The sequence below is a fragment of the Giraffa tippelskirchi genome, chromosome X, assembly GCF_054371585.1.
Source record: "Giraffa tippelskirchi isolate mGirTip1 chromosome X, T2T-mGirTip1v1.2.pri, whole genome shotgun sequence".
NCBI classification, from domain to species: Eukaryota; Metazoa; Chordata; class Mammalia; order Artiodactyla; family Giraffidae; genus Giraffa; species Giraffa tippelskirchi.
In genome coordinates, this window is record NC_137289.1 from 14,535,319 (window position 1) to 14,558,647 (window position 23,329).

Below are 23,329 nucleotides of genomic sequence, written 5' to 3' on the forward strand. Positions count from 1 at the left end.
TCCCAAAGCCAATTTATCTTTGGGGCATGGAGCCAAAATCTCTGATGTTCTCATGGTACTGTATACATATGGAGATTTAGGAATTAAAATCAGTTTTACTTTTAGTCAAGAGAGCTCCAGTAATAAAAAGTCAGATTTTCAATCGTATTTGAATTTACTCTGGATGAAAAAAGAAAGTTCTCAAATAAGCAGTTAGCTTCACACTTTGTCATCATTTGAAAATAGCTAATTGCAGATCCTTGCAAGGTGATCCATCACCCTGGCCTGGCTGTGTTTACAGGACGCAGTTGCCCAGATGACTTGGCAACATGTTTCTGTTAGAAGAGCAGAGGCCTAAAGGCAACCCTAGTGTCTCACTAGATATTAAAGAGAAACCCCTGCATTCATGTTTTTTTTATTTTTTAAAACTTCAGACTCACAGCCCCTTAAGTTGGCAAGTGTTCTAGGAATTCCAGTGACATATGTCATTCCCTGGGATTCGGGATGTGATTTATGTTAGCTCTGACTGCCTAGCTTGTAGGAACACTCCTGAACACTGGAGGATTAAGGTCTCTAACCTAATTCTCCCCCTCCCCCAATCTCAGTCTCTTCTTTCTGTTTCACTCTCTGTCTCTGTGCATGTGTCTTTCTCTAGAGAGATATAGATATAGTATCTCTATTTATAATTAATGACAGGAACTCAAGAGGCTGCCTAGAGTTAGTCCTTTCCTTAAGAGAACATCTGATAGCATCTCAGCAGGATGAGGTGTTTATAACATGAAATTTCCAGGGCATTTTGTGACTGTTTTCTTGTTAGTGCCAAAGAGGGGAAAAAGGAAAGGAGAAGAAACAACTCAAGTCGTTTGTTTCCATTGCAGCTGTTCGCTTTATGGAACCTTGACAGTCTCTCCCTTTTCTCTCACTTCTCAAGTCCCGTTGGGCTTTACTTTCCACCTGCTTAGACTTTTTCTCTTCAACTCTTCCCTTGTCAACTTTCTCTATTCCCTTCACCCCTTCTTCAGTGCTTAATGCCCCACAATCCCAACTGCTACGTCAGACAGCCAGGTGCCCTGGGAGAAAGCCACAAGCTGCCAATGGGTGCCATGGCATATTGATGCCTCCCAGCCTCCACCATGCCCTCCTCTCTGCTCGCCAGTTCCTGTGCTTGGCCCTGGGCACTCCTACAGTAGCATCTGTGTCTGTATCCATTTATAGTGCGATCTAGTAGAAAAATAGGGGTTTGGAGGCAGAGCAGACACACCTGGATTTGAATCACATGTCTTAGCAGTTATTGGCTATGAGACCTCAGGCAAGTCACATAATCTCTGCAGCTTAACTTTGTCAAGTGTAAACAGTAGTATCATCAGACTGTCTGCCTCCCAGCATTGCTGACAGGATCAGTGAGATCCTGTGCAGGCTGGTGAGTGGTGGTTATCTCTCTTCCTTTCTATTCTGTGTCTGGTCTGCCTTCCTCCTTTGCTCAATTTCCTTTTTACTTAACGCACTTTTCTGTGGCTCTTCTTTTCTTTACCCCATCTATATAATTAAATGACTCCTGTCAGGATCAGCAGTGACTTCCTAAAGGATAATTTTGAACTTCTCTATTTGCTGCCTGCTCTGAAACACTCCTAATTGTTGATCTCTCCCTTCTCAGGGTGCTCTTTCCATGAAATCACTCTCTCCTGGTTCTCCTCTTTGCACTGACTCCTGGTTTTTTTCAATTAATTAATTTTAATGAGAGGCTAATTATTTTACAATACTGTGGTGGTTTTTGCCATACATCGACATGAATCAACGACAGGTGCCCATATGTCCCCCTATCCTGAACCGCCCCACCTCCCTCCCCACCCCATTCCTCTGGGTTGTCCCAGGGCACTAGCTTTGAGTGCCCTGCTTCATGCATCCAACTTACACTGGTCATCTATTTTACATATGGTAATGTACATTTTTCAATGCTATTCTCTTATATCGTTCCACCTTTGCCGTTTCCCACATAGTCCAAAAGTCTGTTCTTTACATCTGTGTCTCCTTTGCTGCCCTGCATGTAGGATCATTGGTACAGTCTTTCTAAATCCCATATATATGCATTAATACACAGTATTTGTCTTTCTCTTTCTGACTTACTTCACTTTGTATAATAGGCTACAGGTTCATTCACCTCATTAGATCTCACTCAAATGCATTCCATTTTAAAACTGAGTAATATACCATTGTGTATATGAACCACAACTTCCTAATCCATTCATCTGCTGATGGATATCTAGGTTGGTTACCTGTTCTAACTATTGTAAATAGTGTTGTAATGAACAATGGGGTACACCTGTCTCTTTCAATTCTGGTTTCCTCGGTGTGTATGCCCAGCAGCAGGACTGCTGGGTCAGATGGCAGTTCTATTCCCAGTTTTTTACGGAATCTCTATACAGTTCTCCATAGTGGCTGTACCAGTTTGCATTCCCACCAACAGTGTAAGAGGGTTCCCTTTTCCCCACATGCTCTTCAGCATTTATTCTTTGTAGACTTTTTGATGGTGGCCATTATGACCAGTGTGAGATGATACCTCACTGTGGTTTTGATTTGCATTTCTCTAATAATGAGTGATGCTGAGCATCTTTTCATGTTTATTAGCCATCTGTGTATCTTCTTTGGAGAAATGTCTGTTTAGTTCTTTTGTCCACTTTTTGATTGGGTTGTTCTGGTATGGAGTTTAATTGGGTTTTCTGGTATTGAGCTGCATGAGCTGCTTTTATATTTTGGAGATTAATTCTTTGTCAGTTGTTGCATTTGCTATTATTTTCTCCTATGCTGAAGACTGTCTTTTCACCTTGCTTATAATTTCCTTCGTTGTGCACTGACTCTTGTTATTCACCCACCACTTACATCCATTCATCCCCCTTTTTCTGCCTGCCCCCATAAGGTTCAGTGTTCTCCCAGGCTCCAGCCACCACTTTCAGCCTTGGTCCTCTTCAATCCATACACCTTTGCCAGGGCCAGGACTGGGTGAGGAAAGCAAGGCCCCTAGGACACAGAATCCAAGGAGATGTGCTTTCTTAGGGTGTGCAAGTATGTTTATGCCCTTCGTGCCTTTCGTGCCTCATCCTCGTCCAGCCCTAAAGTGTTAGTCACTCAGTTGTGTCTGACTCTTTGCAACCCTATGGACTGTGTAGCCCACCAGACTCCTCTGTCCATGGGATTCTCGAGGCAAGAATACTGGAATGGGTTACCATGCCCTTCTCCAGGGGATTGTCGCAACTCAGGGATCGAACCTTGGTCTCCTGTATTACAGGCAGATTCTTTACCATCTGAAGCCCCGTCTGAGGCCTTTCCTGACTCAACACAATTTTCTGTGCACTCATTCCTACCAGGCACTGTACTAACTGCCACAAGATCCATGCTTACTCCCTGGATCCTTAGGTACACACATGGTTGTAACTGCCATGTATACGACAGTGAGTTCCACATATCCACTTCAAGTCAGATAGATCTTTGGAATTCCAGATCGTCTTTCCAACTCTGTACTGTACATCACCATGTGGCTGGTAAGACCTGATGTTTCCTTAATATTTCTGTCAGGCTGGATGGACAACGTGCTTGGTGTTTGCATCCATTATTTCATTCCCTCCTCACGGCAGTTCCATGAAATAGGTGCTGTCATCTCAGTTTTATACATCAGAAAAACAGAGGTTCAGAGAGGTTAAGTGACTCGCCCCAGGTAACGTATTAAAGTGTCACTGTCAGAATTTAGTCATGGGCGGTCAGACTGCACAGTCCATGCTCTTAGGCACTGGGCCGTATGCTAAGTGCTCAAGGACGTGTTCTTTCCACTTCCTCTAAACCCTTTCCCCTTCCATACCCAGATGGTTAAGTCATGCCATTTCTAGTCAATACTTTCATAGTGTCACTTGAATTCCCTTCCCTCTTCTCGTGCCTTCCTTGGATGATTGCAGTGGCCTCAAGACTGGTCTCCCTGTGTCTGGCCGTCTGTTCCTCACACAGTTCACGAGAATGTTGCCAGGCCAAGCAGCCTAAATCAGCCATCAGTGGTATTCATGTTTACACTTCTGATGACTCCAAATTGCATTCTTTTGTCCAGACTCCTTAGTTTAGGGCCTTCCTTATCTGATGCCCTGCCCCTGCCTCACCTATCATATTCAATATTGAAAGAATACTGAGTTCCTGAAAGACCTCACATTTGTTGTGAATATGGATCTCTGCACATGAGTGCTCCTCTCTGTGTAGAATGCCCTCGATCAGGCATTTTAGGAGAATGAACCTACTCATTTTTCAAGACCCACCTCAAAATATTGTCCTTCTGTCAGTGTCCCCCCATTAATATGTTCCTTTCTCCATGCCCCTTTAGTGCCTGGTATGCATCTTATCACGTTGTATTGAAATCTCTCACCTGGCCTCATAGTACTTTAGGTCAGAGAGGGAATCTGATTTATCCACAAGCCCCTCGTACTTTGCGATGGTACCTGGCACCATAGTAGCCACTGTGTTATGGACTGAAGCTGTCTTTCATTTTATTTCATTCATTCATTGTGAATGAAAGACAGCTTGGGTCCATACACTTTATAAAACTGAATTGGTTGCACGGAATAGTTTTGATTGCAAAATTCTAAATTGATGCAGTAATACCTAAGGGCAGCAGCCATGAAAATGTAACGTCTCTGTGAAAATCATTCATAGAACCTGCTTTTAGAAGCCAGTGATGGTTTAACAGCAGAGGAGAGCACTGCACCGACACTGTCCATCCTTAGGGAAAGCCCCCTGGTCCTCTGCTCAGGGACCTAACATTTCTGACTATGAGGACTCCACTGCCTTTCTCCTCACCATTGTCAGAGGGTCATATATTTAACCCTTCTTCAAGCTTATCTCTTCATTATTTACCAAGTTTCTGAAATCCTAGTCCTCCTTTTTTTCCCTCTGAATCTATCCTTTTTTCCTACATCTGAGGTCTTCAAGGGGGCAGCAGCTTTCTTAAAACCTCCATCATCTCACCACTTGTCTCGAAGGAAGAGTTTGGATCCTTTGTCCTCCTAGATCTCACACTGATGAGATGTGTATAAAGACTTAGCTTTATGTTCTACTTTGTGAATGTTCCAGCTAAATTTCTTTATTGCTTGATGCTGCCCAGTTTGCTGGTTTAATTTAACCTCTGCATTCATGTGTCGTTATTTCTGTATTTCAGTGTGACATCATGTCTGGAGTGGAAACCACAGGGCCAGTCTGCTTTCTGGGGGTGCTTTGGGTTGGCACCCCTGATCTTGGCACTGTCAACTACTAGATTTGATTATAATAGGTTGACAAGTAAGTGTGATAAATGCTTCCTGTGAGAACATGCTATTTGTCTAAATGGGGTAATTTCTCCTCTGTGTGCCTGCCTTTGGGGAATGCATAAAGTCACTGAAGTTGTGGAAAAAAAACCAAGTGATGTAAATTGCATTGACTAAGTTTGTACTCTTGATGTCAATTCTTGGATTTGCTTTGCTGTCCTAAGAGCTCAAGTGAGCATTGAATTTTCCCCTGTGTCAACTCCGAGATGTTTGGAATCAGACAAAATAATTTCTTTCTAACCCATGGAAAACTTTAGTGATAAATAACAACTTATTACTGGAAAGTTTGTTTGTATTCTAAGACTATCAATTGAAGGTGTATGATTTTATAGACTTTAAAAATTAGAGGTCTGACTCATTAAATACTTCTAAAATTTTGAATCACGTTATATGTCTTAAAATCAAACTTTTTGTGTAAGTAAAACCACTGTTTTTGCTCTGTTTCCCATTTTGATTTCAAAGTAATGAGTAAAGAACTCACAAAATGACAGTTAATTTTTCTCCACATTCTGCTGTTTCCTTGTTAAAGCATTTTCCCCCTTTTAATTTTTTTTTTGAACCAAGGAGACGACTGTTGTCTAAGGAATTACATTGTCAAATCATAAGCCCAACAGTGTCCATTTAAAAAACATACTATAACTATTGTAAATCTATTTAATTTTTGAAATGAGGAAGGCATAGCTACCAGAGAACCAGTACTTACTAACCCATAAGCTAACTACTAGAATCATAAATTTTGTGGTAAAATCCTGTAATCATTATTTAATGAAGAAGACAGCCCCAGACATTTCTGTATCTAAAATACAAGCGCATTCAATGTAGCTTTATAAAGGAAACAAACCTGTACATTCAGCACTGAGTAGATATCCTAAAAGGCAGATGGTGACGAGGCCCGGTGATTCTGCCATGATCATGTTCAGGCAGCACATAACCTTTGTTAGTAGATTGTGCAAGTAGCAAGGTTGACCAATTGTTCCAAAGTACAAGCTGAGCTGTATTTACTTCTGGGAAACAGTGTCTATCTCCCTCAGTGGGCTGTTTCTAGTGTTCTCTTGGATTAAATGAAAAGAGGAGGCAGTGGCCATCGTTAAACTTCATCTCTGATTCCATGGGCTTCTGTCACTGTGACTGACCTGAGCCTGAAGCTTGAAGTGACCCATTGTTAGAATAGGGGGAGGTACAATGGCTGCTGTTGCTGTGGCAGCAGAATTCATCATAGGATCCATCTTGTCCTTGTCAGGGAACACTAATGTCATATAGTTGAAAGGTAAAGAGATGGAAAGAATGAAGTCATTTTGTCACCCACCTTAAAACGTTTCCACTGCTTATATCTGTTGAGTCACCTGGTGGGTCTTTTATCTTCCTCATAATGAGGAGTTTATAAACTTCACTGTGCTGTGTACACATATGGCGAAGCAGATGGGCCCTGTCTCTGAACATATGTATATATGTTTGAGTGTATATATGTATGCATGTATACTTATGTATAGAAAATAAATGTATAAATATTATTATATAATAGTTCATATTGATATACCACTTCACATGTAATATAAAAAACTCATAATAGTATAGCAACATTTACCTGCCATTCTTTGTGCTGCTGTTGTGATACATTTTATTTCCAAATGTTATAAACCCTATATTATCTTATTATTCTGATTTAAGCAGTCAACAGTCTTTCAAAGAAATTTTAAAATGAGGAAAAATATATTTAGTCACATGTTTACCATTATGATATTCTTCATTTCTTTGTGTAGACCCAAATTTCAATCTGTTACAATTTTTCATTATGAAAAGTTTTCATTAATAATTCTGATAGTATAGGCTATTTTATGATGAATTTTCTCAACTTTATTTGAAAATGTCTCCATTTTACCTTCATGTTTCAAATTTGGCTGCATATACGATTCTAGGTTGAAATTTTTTTTTCAGCACATTAAAGAAGTCATCCTATTGCCTTCTGGCATGCATTGTTTCTGATGATAAGGCAGTGAATATTCTTCTCATTTATTTTAGCAATTTGACTACAGTGAGCCAAGATATTCTTGGGGTTCACTGAGGTTCTTGAATCTGTGGCATTAAAATTGGGAAAATTCTTGTACCTTATTTTTTCAAAATTTTGTTTTAAAATAAAAACAGTTATAGGAAATTGCAAAATCAATACAGAGAGGTCCCATATACCTTTCCCTATGTTTATATCTTATATAAATACAGTAGTATAATATCAAAGCCAGGTAGTAGACATTGAGTGGTTTATTTTATGTATATAATTCTAAGTGATTTTATCACAGATATAGAAGAAAAATTCTGTCATCGCAAAGGTCTTCCTTGTGCTACCTATTTTATGATCACACCTCTCCCCCTCCTTCCAATTATTCCTAACCCCTGGAACAACTGATCAGTTTTCAGTCTCTATAGTGAGAATGTTGTATAAATGGAATCATAGGGTATATGACCTTCTGAGATTGGCTCTTTTCACCCAGCACAATGTCTTTGAAATCCATCTCGATTGCTGCATGTTTTAGTAGTTGTTTTTTATTGCTGAGGAGTATGGATATGCCAATTTGCTTGACTATTCACTTACTAGGGACATTTTGATTGTTTCCAGTGTTTTGCTATTGCAATAATGTGCTTTCAACATTCATGTACAGGTTTCTATGTGGACATAATTTTTAAATTTCTCTGGGATAAATGTGTAAAGAATGCAGTTTCTGGGTCATGTGAGAGTTGAATGTTTGGTTTCTAAATAAACTTCCAAGCTGTATTCCAACATGGCAGTACCACTTTGCATTCCAACCAGCAATGGATGAGTGATCCAGTTTCTCTACATACTTGCAAGCATTTGGTATTATCATTTTTTGTTTTAGACATTCTGATAGGTGTGTATTTAGACCATTTATATTGAAGATAGTTATTAATATGTTAGTGGTTAAGTCTGCCATTTTATTGTTTGTTTTTTTCCCCCTTCTTGTTCTCTTTCTTCTATTCTCTTTACATGCCTTTTTGTGGGTTACTTGAAAAAAATTTTAGAATTCCATCTTGATTTATTTATAGAGGTTTTTAAAAAGTGTATCTTATTGCATAATTATTGTAGCTTTTTCTCTGAGTTTTAAAATATACACGTGTGACTTATCAGAGTCTACTGGCATAAGTATTTTAACACCTAAGTATGAAGCCTTACTTTCATCCATTAATCTTCTCTACTTTTAAATATCTCTGTCATGATAACCAGATAATGCTATTTTTATTTTAATTATCAAATATCATTTATAAAACTCATGAGGGCTTCCCTGGTGGCTCAGATCATAAAGAATCTGCCTGCAATGCGAGAGACCTGGGTTCGATCCCTGGGTTGGGAAGATCCCCTGGAGGAGGGCATGGCAACCCACTCCAGTATTCTTGCCTAGAGAATCCCTGTGGACAGTGGAGCCTGGCGGGCTACAGTCCATGGGGTTGCAAAGAGTTGGACATGACTGAGCGACTCTGTATTCAGATGGGAATATCTTTCCTTTTCTCCTTTGCTTTTCGCTTCTCTTCTTTTCACAGCTATTTGTAAGGCCTCCTCAGACAGCCATTTTGCTTTTTTGCATTTCTTTTCCATGGGAATGGTCTAGATCCCTGTCTCCTCTACAATGTCATGAACCTCTGTCCATAGTTCATCAGGCACTCTGTCTATCAGATCTAGTCCCTTAAATCTATTTGTCACTTCCACTGTATAATCATAAAGGATTTGATTTAGGTCATACCTGAACGGTCTAGTGGTTTTCCCTACTTTCTTCAATTTAAGTCTGAATTTGGCAATAAGGAGTTCATGATCTGAACCACAGTCCACTCCTGGTCTTGTTTTTGCTGACTGTATAGAGCTTCTCCATCTTTGGCTGCAAAGAATATAATCAATCTGATTTTGGTGTTGACCATCTGGTGATGTCCATGTGTAGAGTTTTCTCTTGTGTTGTTGGAAGAGGGTTTGCTATGACCAGTGCATTCTCGTGGCAAAACTCTATTAGCCTTTGCCCTGCTTCATTCTGTACTCCAAGGCCAAATTTGCTTGTTACGCCAGGTGTTTCCTGACTTCCTACTTTTGCATTCCAGTCCGCTATAATGAAAAGGGCATCTTTTTGGGGTGTTAGTTCTAATAGGTCTTGTAGGTCTTCATAGAACCATTCAAGTTCAGCTTCTTCAGCATTACTGGTCGGGGCATAGACTTGGATTACCGTGATATTGAATGGTTTGCCTTGGAAACAAACAGAGATCATTCTGTTATTTTTGAGATTGCATCCAAGTACTGCGTTTCGGACTCTTTTGTTGACCATGATGGCTACTCCATTTCTTCTAAGGGATTCCTGCCCACAGTAGTAGATGTAATGGTCATCTGAGTTAAATTCACCCATTCCAGTCCATTTTAGTTCGCTGATTCCTAGAATGTCGACGTTGACTCTTGCCATCTCCTGTTTGACCACTTCCAATTTGCCTTGATTCATGGACCTAACATTCCAGGTTCCTGTGCAATATTGCTCTTTACAGGATCAGACTTTGCTTCTATCACCAGTCGTATCCACAGCTGGGTATTGTTTTTGCTTTGGCTCCATCCCATCATTCTTTCTGGAGTCATTTCTCCACTGATCTACTGTCATTCAAATTGGTCCTCCTCTACAGGTATTGCGTCAGAGTTCTCTGGCAGCTGTCAAGTTTTTGTTTTCTTTGTCTTTAGTTTTCACAAGTTTAGTTATGATGTGCTTTGGCACGGATTCTTTTGGCATTATACTGTTTGGGTTCACTCAGCTTCTTGAATCTATAAATTTGTCTTTTCTCCAAAACTGGGAATTTTCAGCTGTTATATCTTTGGCTCCACTTTCTTTTTCCTCTCCATATGGGATTCTAATGGCACCAGTGTTGCATGTATTTTGTTGGTCCACAGGACTCTCAGTCTCTATTAGTCTGTATTTTCTCTCTTATTAAGTACATCCTGTGAATTCACTTTCTGGTAAGCTCTCTTTTAAGTTTACTGAGTCGATCTGTCATCTCCACTCTGATTTTGAGCCTCTCCAGAGAGATTTTTTTTAAGTTATTCTTTTCAGCTTTCTATTTTCTATTTTTTTTTAAATAAGCTTTTCTACTTTTTCCAAGATTTTCTATTTTAAAATTCTTTCTGAGATAATCTGTAGTAGATTGTTGAAATATTTTTATGATGCCAGCTTTAATATTCTTTTCAGATAATTCCAACATTGATTCATTTCAGTATTAGTGTCACTTCATCATCTTTTCTCATTCAAATTGTGATTTTTGTGGTTCTTAGCATGATGAGTGGTTTTCAATAGTATTCTGGACATTTTGCCTATTATGTTAGTAGACGCTGGGTCCTATTTAGCAGGCAGTCACTCTGACCTATGACCCAGGTCGTGGGCTATTTTTCTGGGCTGTGATTCCAGTTCAACTTTTAGATCCTTTGTGGGATTATTTTGGTAAATAAAATTCCAAGTCAGTTAATATTATGATATGGAGGCTATCTGGATGTGCCTGACCCAGTCAGCCATATCCTTTCAAAACAGAGAGCTTTCTTTACCAGTTGACTAAATACCATATATATGTGTTAGTATACTGTATTGGTGTTTTTCTTTCTGGCTTACTTCACTCTGTATAATAGGCTCCAGTTTCATCCACCTCATTAGAACTGATTCAAATGTATTCTTTTTTTTTTTTTTTTTTTTTTTATAAATTTATTTATTTTACTTGGGGGCTAATTACTTTACAATATTGTAATAGTTTTTGCCATACATTGACAAGAATCAGCCATGGGTTTACATGTGTTCCCCTTCCCGAACCCCCCACCCACCTCCCTCCCCCTCCCATCCCTCTGGATCATCCCACTGCCCCGGCCCCGAGCCCTTGTCACATGCATCGAACATGGAATGGTGCTCTGTTTCACATATGACAATACACATGTCTCAATGCCATTCTCCCAGAACGTCCCACCCTCACCTTCTCCCTCAGAGTCCATAAAATTGTTCCATGCATCTGTGTCTCTCATTCTGTCCCGCATATAGGGTTATCGTTACCATCTTTCAGATTCCATATATATGCATTAGTATACTGTATTGTTGTTTTTCTTTCTGGCTTACTTCACTCTGTATAATGGGCTCCAGTTTCATCCATCTCAGTAGAACCGGTTCAAATGTATTTTTTTTAATGGCTGAGTAATATTCCATTGTGTATATGTACCACAGCTTCCTTATCCATTCATCTGCTGATGGACATCTAGGTTGCTTCCATGTCCTGGCTATTGTAAACAGTGCTGCGATGAACATTGGGGTACACGCGTCTCTTTCAATTCTGGTTTCCTCGGTGTATATGCCCAGCAGTGGGATTGCTGGGTCATATGGCAGTTCTATTCCCAGTTTTTTAAGGAATCTCCACACTGTTCTCCATAGTGGCTGTACTAGTTTGCATTCCCACCAACAGTGTAAGAGGGTTCCCTTTTCTCCACACCCTCTCCAGCATTTATTGCTTGTAGACTTTTGGATAGCAGCCATTCTGACTGGTGTGAAATGATACCTCATTGTGGTTTTGATTTGCATTTCTCTAATAATGAGTGATGTTGAGCATCTTTTCATGTGTTTGTTAGCCATCTGTATGTCTTCTTTGGAGAAATGTCTGTTTAGTTCTTTGGCCCATTTTTTGATTGGGTCATTTATTTTTCGGGAATTCAGCTGCAGAAGTTGCTTGTATATTTTTGAGATTAATTGTTTGTCTGTTGCTTCATTTGCTATTATTTTCTCCCATTCTGAAGGCTGTCTTTTCACCTTGTTTATAGTTTCCTTTGTTGTGCAAAAGCTTTTAATTTTAATTAGGTCCCATTTGTTTATTTTTGCTTTTATTTCCAATATTCTGGGAGGTGGGTCATGGAGGATCCTGCTGTGATTTATGTCGGAGAGTGTTTTGCCTATGTTTTCCTCTAGGAGTTTTATTGTTTCTGGTCTTACGTTTAGATCTTTAATCCATTTTGAGTTTATTTTTGTGTACGGTGTTAGGAAGTGTTCTAGTTTCATTCTTTTACAAGTGGTTGACCAGTTTTCCCAGCACCACTTGTTAAAGAGGTTGTCTTTTCTCCATTGTATATTCTTGCCTCCTTTGTCGAAGATAAGGTGTCCATATGTGCGTGGGTTTATCTCTGGGCTTTCTATTTTGTTCCATTGATCTATATTTCTATCTTTGTGCCAGTACCATACTGTCTTGATGACTGTGGCTTTGTAGTAGAGTCTGAAGTCAGGCAGGTTGATTCCTCCAGTTCCATTCTTCTTCCTCAAGATTGCTTTGGCTATTCTGCAAGGTTTTTTTAACATCCGCAAATCAATCAATGTAATACACCACATTAACAAATTGAAAGAAAAAAACCATATGGTTATCTCAATAGATGCAGAAAAAGCCTTTGACAAAATTCAGCATCCATTTATGATTAAAACCCTCCAGAAAGCAGGAATAGAAGGAACATATCTCAACATAATAAAAGCTATATATGACAAACCCACAGCAAACATTATCCTCAATGGTGAAAAATTGAAAGCATTTCCCCTAAAGTCAGGAACAAGGCAAGGATGCCCACTTTCACCACTACTATTCAACATAGTTTTGGAAGTTTTGGCCACAGCAATCAGAGCTGAAAAAGAAATAAAAGGAATACAGATAGGAAAAGAAGAAGTAAAACTCTCACTGTTTGCAGATGACATGATCCTCTACATAGAAAACCCTAAAGACTCTACTAGAAAATTACTAGAGTTGATCAATGAATATAGTAAAGTTGCAGGATATAAAATTAACACACAGAAATCCCTTGCATTCCTATACTCCAATAATGAGAAAACAGAAAGAGAAATTAAGGAAACAATACCATTCACCATTGCATCAAAAAGAATAAAATACTTAGGAATATATCTACCTAAAGAATCAAATGTATTCTTTTTAATGGCTGAGTAATATTCCATTGTGTATATGTACCACAGCTTCCTTATCCATTCATCTGCTGATGGGCATCTAGGCTGCTTCTATGTCCTGGCTATTATAAACAGTGCTGCGATGAACATTGGGGTACACGTGTCTCTTTCAAGTCTGGTTTCCTCGGTGTGTATGCCCAGCAGTGGGATTGCTGGGTCATATGGCAGTTCTGTTTCCAGTTTTTTGAGGCATCTCCACACTGTTCTCCATGTATTTAGTCAATCAGTAAAGATAACCCTGTATGCGAGACATCAAAAGAGACACAGATAAATAGAACAGTATTATGGACTCTATGGGAGAGGGCGAGGGTGGGATGATATGGGAGAATGGCATGGAAGCATGTAAATTATCATATGTGAAACAAATCGCCAGTCCAGGTTCAATGCATGATACAGGGTGCTCGGGGCTGGTGCACTGGGATGACCTGGAGGGATGGGATGGGGAGGGAGGTGGAAGGGGGGTTCTGGAAGGGGAGAACATCTATACCCATGGTGGATTCATGTCAATGTATGGCAAAACAAACACAATATTGTAAAGTTAAAAAATAGAAAATAAACTAATTAAAAAAAAAAAAACAAACAGAGAGCTTTCTCCAGTTGATAGCAAAAGGAGAAGTCAGAGATGTTCAAAGTATGTGACAGATTTGATGAAGCATTGGTGGCTTTGAAGTTGCCTGGAAGGTGATGGGGCGTGTGGAAGGACTAAAGAGTGGTTTCTAGAAGCTGAGAGCCAGCAAGAAATCAGGGATTTCAGACCTATGTGAAGTGTGTTAGTTTCTTAGTCATCTCTGACTCTGTGACCCTGTGGACTGTAGCCCACCAGGCTCCCCTGTCCATGGAATTCTCCAGGCAAGAATACTGGAGTGGGTTGCCGTTTCCTTCTCTCTCCTGTAGCAAAATGGAATTCAGTTCTGTCAGTATCCTTAATGAGTCTGAAAATGGGTTATTCCCCAGAACCTCCAGATAGGAGCCTAGTTGGCTGACACCTTGACTTCCGCCTTAGGAGATCCTAAGATGAGATCTTACTTGAGATCACTTGCTCTTCTGTTTATCAAACTGTGACATAATAAATGGGTATTGTTTTAAGCCAGTATGTTTGTAGCAATATGTTACGTGACAATAGAAAACTAACACTCTATCATTAGTATTTTCATTTGTGCTAAACATTGCGTTCTTCCTGAAGTTCTCTTTGAACCGTTGGTACCTCTGGGAGGATAAACAGATACCATTTTGAGAACATTAATTTGAGATTATAAAAGCTATAGTTTTAGCTTTTATGTTTTACTCTGTGATATATCTTGAATAAATCTTGTATATGAAGTGAGGTTAATATTTGAGGTTAATTTTTTCTTCTTTATGAATATGGATTGTTCCAATACTATTGATTGACAGGACTATTCTTTCCCCCTCATTTTAGCTTGCTGCCTTGGTCAGAAAACAATTAGCTCTGTTCATGTGAGTTTATTGCTGAACTCTCTGTTCTGTTCGTTTTGTATACATTTTAATTTATATGAATGAGGGTATAGTAAAAGTTTTAAATTCAAATCCATCATTTTAAGATCCATTTTTGGGACTTCCCTGGTGGTCCAGTGGTTAAGACTCCACGCTTCCATTGCAGGGGCCATGGGTTCAATCCCTGGTTGGGGAGCTAAGATTCTGCGTGCCACATGATACATCCAAAAAAAAAAAAATCAAGTTAAAAAAGGACCCATTTTTATTGCTCTGCACACATCTAGTCTGATGCTTCTAACTGCTGCCTGGTGTATATACACCATATTTTTTCCTAGCTTTCCCCCCAGTGATTGGCATTTCAGTTCAGTTCAGTTCAGTTGCTCAGTTGTGTCTGACTCTTTGTGACCCCATGGACTGCAGCACGCCAGGCCTCCCTGTCCATCACCAGCTCCCGGAATTTACTCAAACTCATGTCCATTGAGTCGGTGATGCCATCCAACCATCTCATCCTCTGTCATCCGCTTCTCCTCCCACCTTCAATCTTTCCCAGCTTTGGGGTCTTTTCAGATGAGTCAGTTCTTCGCATGAGGTGGCCAAAGTATTGGAGTTTCAGCTTCAGCATCAGTCATTCCAATGAATATTCAGGACTGATTTCCTTTAGGACTGAGTGGTTGGATCTCCTTGCAGTTCAAGGGACTCTTAAGAGTCTTCTCCAAAACCACAGTTCAAAAGCATCAATTCTCTGATGCTCAGCTTTCTTTATAGCCCAACTCTCACATTCGTACATGACTACTGGAAAAACCATAGCTTTGACTAGGCAGACCTTTGATGGCAATGTAATGTCTCTGCTTTTTAATATGCTGTCTAGGTTGGTCATAACTTTTCTTCCAAGGAGCAAGTGTCTTTTAATTTCATGGCTGCAGTCACCATCTGCAGTGATTTTGGAGCCCCCCAAAAATAAAGTCAGCCAATGTTTCCCCATCTATTTCCCATGACGTGATGGGACCAGATGCCATGATCTTTGTTTTCTGAATGTTGAGCTTTAAGCCAACTTTTTCATTCTCCTTTTTCACTTTGATCAAGAGGCTCTTTAGTTCTTCTTCACTTTCTGCCATAAGTGTGGTGTCATCTTCATAACTGAGGTTATTGATATTTCTGCTGGTAATCTTGATTGCAGCTTGTGCTTCCTCCAGCCCAGCGTTTCTCATGATGTACTCTGCACATAAGTTAAATGAGCAGAGTGACAATATACAGCCTTGATGTACTCCTTTCCTGATTTGGGAGCATTCTGTTGTTCCATGTCCTGTTCTAACTGTTGCTTCTTGACCTGAATACAGATTTCTCAGGAGGCAGGTCAGGTGGTCTGTTATTCCCATCTCTTGAAGAATTTTCCACAGTTTATTGTGATCCACAGAGTCAAAGTCTTTGGCATAATCAATAAAGCAGAAGCAGTTTGGCATCTAGATTGCTTAAAACATCCTGTTTCCACAAATATTGCCACAGTGGACACCTTCTTTTGAGTACCTGTATGGAATAATGTGATCATTTACTTAGGATATGTATTGAGGAGCAGAATGTCTGGGTCTTAGGATATTCCTGTTCCTGGTTTGTCTGAGAACTGCCAGATTGTTCTCCAGATTGGTTGCACCAACCTGCACCCCCAGCAGCAGTGCATATAGATTTCTGTACTGCACATTCATACCAATTCTTGGGGTTAGCCCTGTAAAATTTTTGATAATTGAAATGGGCTGAAGTGCCATCTTGTTTTAGTTGATGTTTGCTTTATTATTATGAGTTAGAACATGTCTCTGTATACTTTTCGACTTCTAAATTTCCCCTTTTGTAAATTGCCTGCTAATGACTGTTGCCCATTTTTCTTCTGGGGTTAATTTGAAGACTTTCCTTGAATATTCTAGAAATTAAGATAATCCATTATTGGTTTTAGACAGTGTTTATAATGTTTTATTATTATATAAATCATATATAATTTTAATGTTTATATAATTATATAATGTTATATGATTGTAATGTTTCCCATTCTGTCATATGTCAAGTACCCATTCTGTCATATGTCAAGTAACTCTGATTTCCTTATACTTTTTTGAGTAGATGTCCTCAGTTTGAATTTATTCAATGCATCAGTTTTTGCTTTTATAATCTGTGATTTTAAAGTTTTGTTTGAGTATTGTTTCCCTGCCTGTTGGTCAAAAAGATATTCTCGTATATTTTTATGCTAACTTTATAGCTTTATTTTTCACATCTAGGTTTATAGTCTAATCTGTAAGTCTAAAATTTGATAACAAAGTTGATGAGGGTGTGGGGAAAGAGTATTTGCATTTGCTGTTGGTGGGTATACAGAGTTCTGGAGGTCATTTACGTCTTATCAAAAGCCTCACAAATTCATTCTTTTGATATAGAAATTCAGCTGATAATTATAAATGAACAAAAAATTTACCTCAAGTTATATTTTTATAGTTATTATAATAGTGAAATATTGAAAATAAGCCAAATATTCAACAATAAGAATTGTAATAATTAAATAATGGTATATTGAACTACGACATGACACAGCTTGTCAGAATAGCCAAAACGGTGGGGAATTATTGTTCAGTGGGTATAAAGTTTCAGTTATGCATGAAAAATAAGTTCTAGAATTCTGCTGTACATCATTATGCCTATAATAATAAATAATAAATAAAATTGCTACAGAGCTACAGTAATTAAGAAAATGTAGTAGTAGCATGTGGATAGACACATTAGTTTCCTATTACTGCTGTAACAAATTGCTACAAATTTGGTGGCTTAAAATTAAAAAAATTATTATCTTATGCTTCTGAAAGGGGTCAGAAATTCAAAATCAGTCTCAGTGAGCTAAAGTCAAGATGTTATCAGGGCTGGTTATTTCTGGACGTTCAGAGAGAATAGTCCCTTTTCCCTGTCTTTTTCAGCTTCCAGATGCCACCTAAATTTCTGGCTTATATTGCTTCCTTATATTGTTCCAACCTCTTGCTTCCATCATTGTCTCTCCTACTGATTATGATCCTACTGCCTCTCTCTGGTAAGAGTTCTTGTAATTACATTGGGCTCACCGAATAATCCTGGAAAATCTCTCCATCTTAAGATTCTTATTAATAATCACATCTGCAGTCTCTATTTTTGCCAGAAGTAAGGCGAGACATTCATAGTTTCTGGGGATTAGGATCTGGGGATATTTGGGGTCTAATATTAAGCCTACCATACATATCAATGGATTAGAGAGTCCTTAGGTAAATCCTCAATTTTATGGTCATTGATTTTGACAAGGTTATTGAGACAATTTGATGGGGGCAAGTAACAGTCTTTTCAGCAAATGGTTTTGGGACAACTGGATACCTGTGTGAAAAAGAATGAAGTTGAAAAAGAAAAGAGTGAAGTTGGAAAAAAAGAATGAAGTTTAATCCCTACCTCACATCATACGCAAAAATTAACTCAGAAATGGACAACAGAACTGAAACTATAAAATCTTAGAAGAAAACATATACATATGTAAATCTACATGATCTTGGTTTAGGCAATAGTTTCTTAGATATGACACCTAAAGCACAAACAACCAAAGGAAAAAAATCGATAAATTGAATCTCATCAAAATTAAAAATGTATGTGCATCAAAAGACACTACTAAAAGAGTAAAAGTATTTATATAACCCACAGAATAGGAGAAAAAATTTTGCTGATCATATATCTGATAAGAAACTTTTTAGTAGGATATATAAAGAACTCTTACAACTCAGCATAAAAAAATCAAATAACCCAATTAAAAATTTGCAGAAGACCTCCCCCCAATTGACAGAAGATCCAAGTAGATGTTTCTCTGAAGATACACAAATGACCAATAAGGACATGAAAAGATGCTCAGCTTCATTAGTCATTAGGAAAATACAAATTAAATTCACAATTAGAGACAACTTCAAACCCAATAAGATGGCTATAATCAGCAAAACAAAATAAGTTTGGTGAGGTTGTGGAGAAACTGGAACCCTCATACATTACCTACACAATGTAATATGGTACAGCCTCCATGGAAGACAATTTTTTGGTGCCCAAAAAAGTTAAACACAGAATTACCATGTGACCCAAGAATTCTACTCCTAGGTAGAATTTCATTTACTCAGCAGAAATGAAAATTTATGTCCACACAAAAATTTGTACATGAATGTTAATAACATTAATTTATAATAGCTAAAATGTGCCATTAGCAGATGAATGTTTAAGTGAAATGTGGTAAGTTCGTACAACTGAATATTATTCAGCCATAAAAAGGAAAGAATCCATACGTGCTACAATATGGGTAAACCTTGGAAACATTATGCTAACTGACAGAAGCCAGTTATAAAAGGCCATATATTAAGACTTCCCTGTTGGTTCTGTGGTAAGACTGCAGGGGGCATGGGTTCAGTCCCTGGTCAGGGGAAGTAAGATACTACATGCTGCATAGCCAAAGATAAACAGAAAAACAATAATGGGGAAGTGTGTTTGACATGGACAGTTGCTTTCAATTGTCAATTGAGGAGAAAGCAGCATGTTAGTGTGATTGCATTCACATATGTGTGTTCTTGTGTGTGTAAATGATGTTAACACACACATGCACACTTATAGTCACAGTGGATTACTCCAAAATTTTCAGTGTTTTTTTTTCCTGGTTCTTGATTACAGGTTTTTATTTTCCGTTTTTCCTTGTTTATAATTTCTTTTTTGTTTTTGGAATGACCATGTAATTTTTTTAAAAAAGCTTTTTACTGCACCATGCAGCATGTGAGATCTTAGTTCCTCCATCAGGGATGGAACCCATGCCTGCTACAGTGGAAGCTTGGACTCTTAACCACTGAACCTTCAGGGAAGTTCCTAAATTTATTTTTTATTTTTAAATATTTATTTTTAATTGAAGGGTAATTACAATTTTGTGTTGGTTTCTGACATTCATCAACATGGATCAGCCATAGTTATATATATGTCTCCACCCTCTTGAGCCTCCCTCTCTCCTCCCACCCCATCCCACCCCTGTAGGTTGTCACAGAGCCCCTGTTTGAGTTCCCTGAGTCATATAGCAAATTCCTACTGGCTATCTATTTTACATGTATTAGTGTATATGTTTTCATTCTATTCTCTCCATTCATCCCACCCTCTCCTTCCTACTGCCCCCTACATCCATAAGTCTGTTCTCTGTGTCTCCATTGCTGCCCTGCAAATAACGTTCATCAGTACTATCTTTTTAGAATCCAGTATATGCATTAATATAAAATATTTGTTTTTCTCTTTCTGACTTACTTCACTCTGTATAATAGGCTCTAGGTTCATTCACCTCATTAGCACTGACTCAAATGTGTTCCTTTTTATGGCTGTGTAATATTCATTGTATAAGTACCACAGCTTCTTTATCCATTCATCTATTTATGGACATCTAGGTTGTTTGCATGTCCTAGCTATTGTAAATGGTGCTGCAATGAACATTGGGGTACATGTGTCTTTTTCAGTTATGGTTTTCTCATGGTATATGCCCACTAGTGGGATTGTTGGGTCATATGGTAGTTTTATTCCTAGTTTTTAAAGAAATCTCCAGGGGGGGGCGGTTCTAAGATGGCGGAGGAATAGGACGGGGAGACCACTTTCTCCCCCACAAATTCATCGAAAGAACATTTAGACGCCGAGCAAATTCCACAAAACAACTTCTGAATGCTGGCAGAGGACATCAGGCGCCCAGAAAGGCAGCTCATTGTCTTCGAAAGGAGGTAGGATAAAATATAAAAGATAAAAAGAAACAAAAGAGGTAGGGACAGAGATCCGTCCCGGGAAGGGAGTCTTAAAAAAGAGAGAAGTTTCCAAACACCAGGAAACACTCTCTCCGGCGGGTCTGTGGTAAGCCTTGGAATCTCAGAGGGCAAAATAACTGGGAGGAAAAATAAATAAATAATTAAAACCCACAAATTACGTACCTAACAGCAGCTCCCAGCAGAGCAGCAGCCCAGACGCGCGCATCCCCCACTAGCAAGTGGGGGCTGGACAAGGAGGGGTGGGCTGCATTGCTTTGGGTAAGGACTGGGCCTGAATGCCCCGAGGGCAATCTGAGGGAACTAGCTTGAGGCAGCAACCCAGACTGTGGGATAGCTATCGCTCGAAAAGCCTTAACCTAAGACACCACCAGACCCACTCACAGAACAAAGGACTTAGCAGAGCTAGCTGGCTGCAGACTGGCCCATTCCCTGCCGGAGATGGGCAGGCGAGGGCAGCCAGAGCCAGAAGGATGCAATCGCGGCCCCAGAGAGGCATCCTATACCAAACTGCAAGCAGACCTCGTTGCTAACCAAGACTTCTTGGGATTCTGGAAGGTCAACACCCACTGGGAGGGTCGCAGCCAGAGATCAGCTCCCCAGAAGAGACACATGGCACACCTGAGAAGGTGTGCCCGTTGTATACCCAGAAAACCAAGCGGCTGGGATGGGGGAGGGGAAAAGCCACAGTCCCCGGCTGCGCTCGCCAAACACCTGGTCACCTGAGCTGCTAGGACCTGGGAAGGGCACAAAACCCAGGCTCAACCAAGTCTGTGCCTTTGTGAAGTACCCAAGAACCTGAACCTGAGCAGCTTAGACCTGGGAAGTACAGGCAACCCCAGGGGCCCGCCTCAGACAGTTCCCGGCAGAGCAACCTAGAGCCTGAGCAGTGTAAACTGGGAAAGCACACATGCCGTGAGTGGGGGCAAACCCAGTGTGGCTGACTCACTGTGAGCACATGCCAGTGAGATTTGTTTGCAGTGTTCCTCCCTCCCCACAGCACGACTGAACAAGTGAGACTAAAAACAGTGACCACCACCGCTCCCCTTGTGTCAGGGTGGAAATTAGACACTGAAGAGATCAGCAAACAGAAGAAACTAAAAGAAACAGAGGGAACTGCTTTGGAAGTGACAGGTGCAATAGATTAAAACCCTGTAGTTAGCACCAACTACATAGGAAGGGGCTTATAGACCTTGAGAAGTACAAGGTGGACCCAGAGGGATGGGATGGGGAGGGAGGTGGGAGGGAGGTCCTGGAAAGGGAACGCATGTACACCCATGGCAGATTCATGTCAATGTATGGCAAAACTAATACAATATTGTAAAGTAAAAAAATAAATAAATAAATAAATAAATAAATCTCCATACTGTCTTCCATAGTGGCTGTATCAATTTACATTCCCACCAACAGTGCAAGAGGGTACTTTTCTCCACACCCTCTTCAACATTTATTGTTTGTAGATTTTTTGATGATGGCCATTTTGGCTGGTGTGAGGTGATACCTCATTGTGGTTTTGATTTGCATTTCTCTAGTAATGAGTGATGTTGAGCATCTTTTCATGTGTTTATTAGCCATCCGTATGTCTTCTTTGGAGAAATGTCTGTTTAGGTCTTTTTCCCACTTTTTGATTGGGCTGTTTGTTTTTCTGTTATTGAGTTGCATAAGCTGTTTGTATATTTTGGAAATTAATCCTTTGTCAGTTGTTTCATCTGCTATTATTTTCTCCTGTTCTGCCTAATTTTCTTAAATAAGAAAACTGCTAACACTTATGGACTCAGATACAGTGGCACTGAGGATGGAGAAAAGTCCATTAAACTTCAGCTTTTCCCCTGAATATCTCCTCTGTTCCAGGACAAGTGGAAGGAAGACAGAGCTTGCATCATTGATCAGAACGAATGACCCTGCTCTTTGTCCAGAGTGCAGGGGAAGAGGTGGGGGGTAATGGGCGCAGTGTGGTGGCACCCCTGCTTTGTATTTTAGGTGAACTCTCAGAACAGCAGGCATATCCACAATCAAAGGCAAGTGCCCAAACACCCAAAGCTGAGTGGAAACGCATTCAACAATGCTTATTATTTGTCTGATTGAATTCTCTACATCTTTAATTTGCATTAGTACAAGTGACCTGTTGTTTTGCATTTGCATGAAAGTCATTTCCCTTGTATATGTTTGGTGTCCTGGAGTGGCTTGTGAGCTTTCCTGGGCATGGGATCTTGGCTTTTCTTCCTGTTCTTGCTCTCCCAGAGTCTGGTAACAGTGCTTGCACACAGCAAGGACACAGCCAGTGTGGATAAAATGGCTGTATTTGCAGAAACCAGGAGAAACTTGAATCATCAAGTAACTGCTATCTATTTGTAGCCAGAAAGATAGTCTGTGTTTTATTCTAAAGCCAAAGGTTTTTATCTTTGGTAGGTGGCCCCCACCATTAAACTGTTTTATAATTAAGAAATGGACTGCTGTTTTGGCACACATTTTCAAACAAGTTTCTTTTTATATTGAGTACCTTTTTCTGCACCACAAATTACCACAAATATAATAGCTTAAAGATAACACATTTATTATCTCACAGTTTTTGTGGGTCAGAAGTGTCAACATACCTTAGCTGAATCCTCTGCTTAGGGTCTTAGCCAGTTATAGTCAAGGTCTCAGCCAGACTGTGTAGTTATTTAACTGGGGAAGAATCTGCTTCCAGGCTCACTCGGGTGGTTGTCAGAGTTCATTCCCTTGATGGTGTGAGGACAGAGGGTCCCCTGGCTCTATGTTGGCTGCCCTC

The 23,329-nt window shown here is 39.6% G+C and overlaps 2 protein-coding genes across 3 annotated transcripts in view; one reads left to right on the forward strand and one right to left on the reverse strand.

The window, feature by feature from the left end:
• The window catches only part of F9 (coagulation factor IX), a 30,881-nt gene extending 24,640 nt beyond the window's left edge, over positions 1-6,241 (reverse strand). For both annotated transcript variants that reach the window (XM_081565113.1, XM_081565112.1), the window contains exon 1: positions 6,154-6,241. In XM_081565113.1, coding sequence (XP_081421239.1) covers positions 6,154-6,241 — 88 coding nt within the window. The remainder of the gene's footprint in view (positions 1-6,153) is intronic.
• The window catches only part of FGF13 (fibroblast growth factor 13), an 833,122-nt gene that overhangs the window by 16,797 nt on the left and 792,996 nt on the right, over positions 1-23,329 (forward strand). The window lies entirely within an intron of this gene.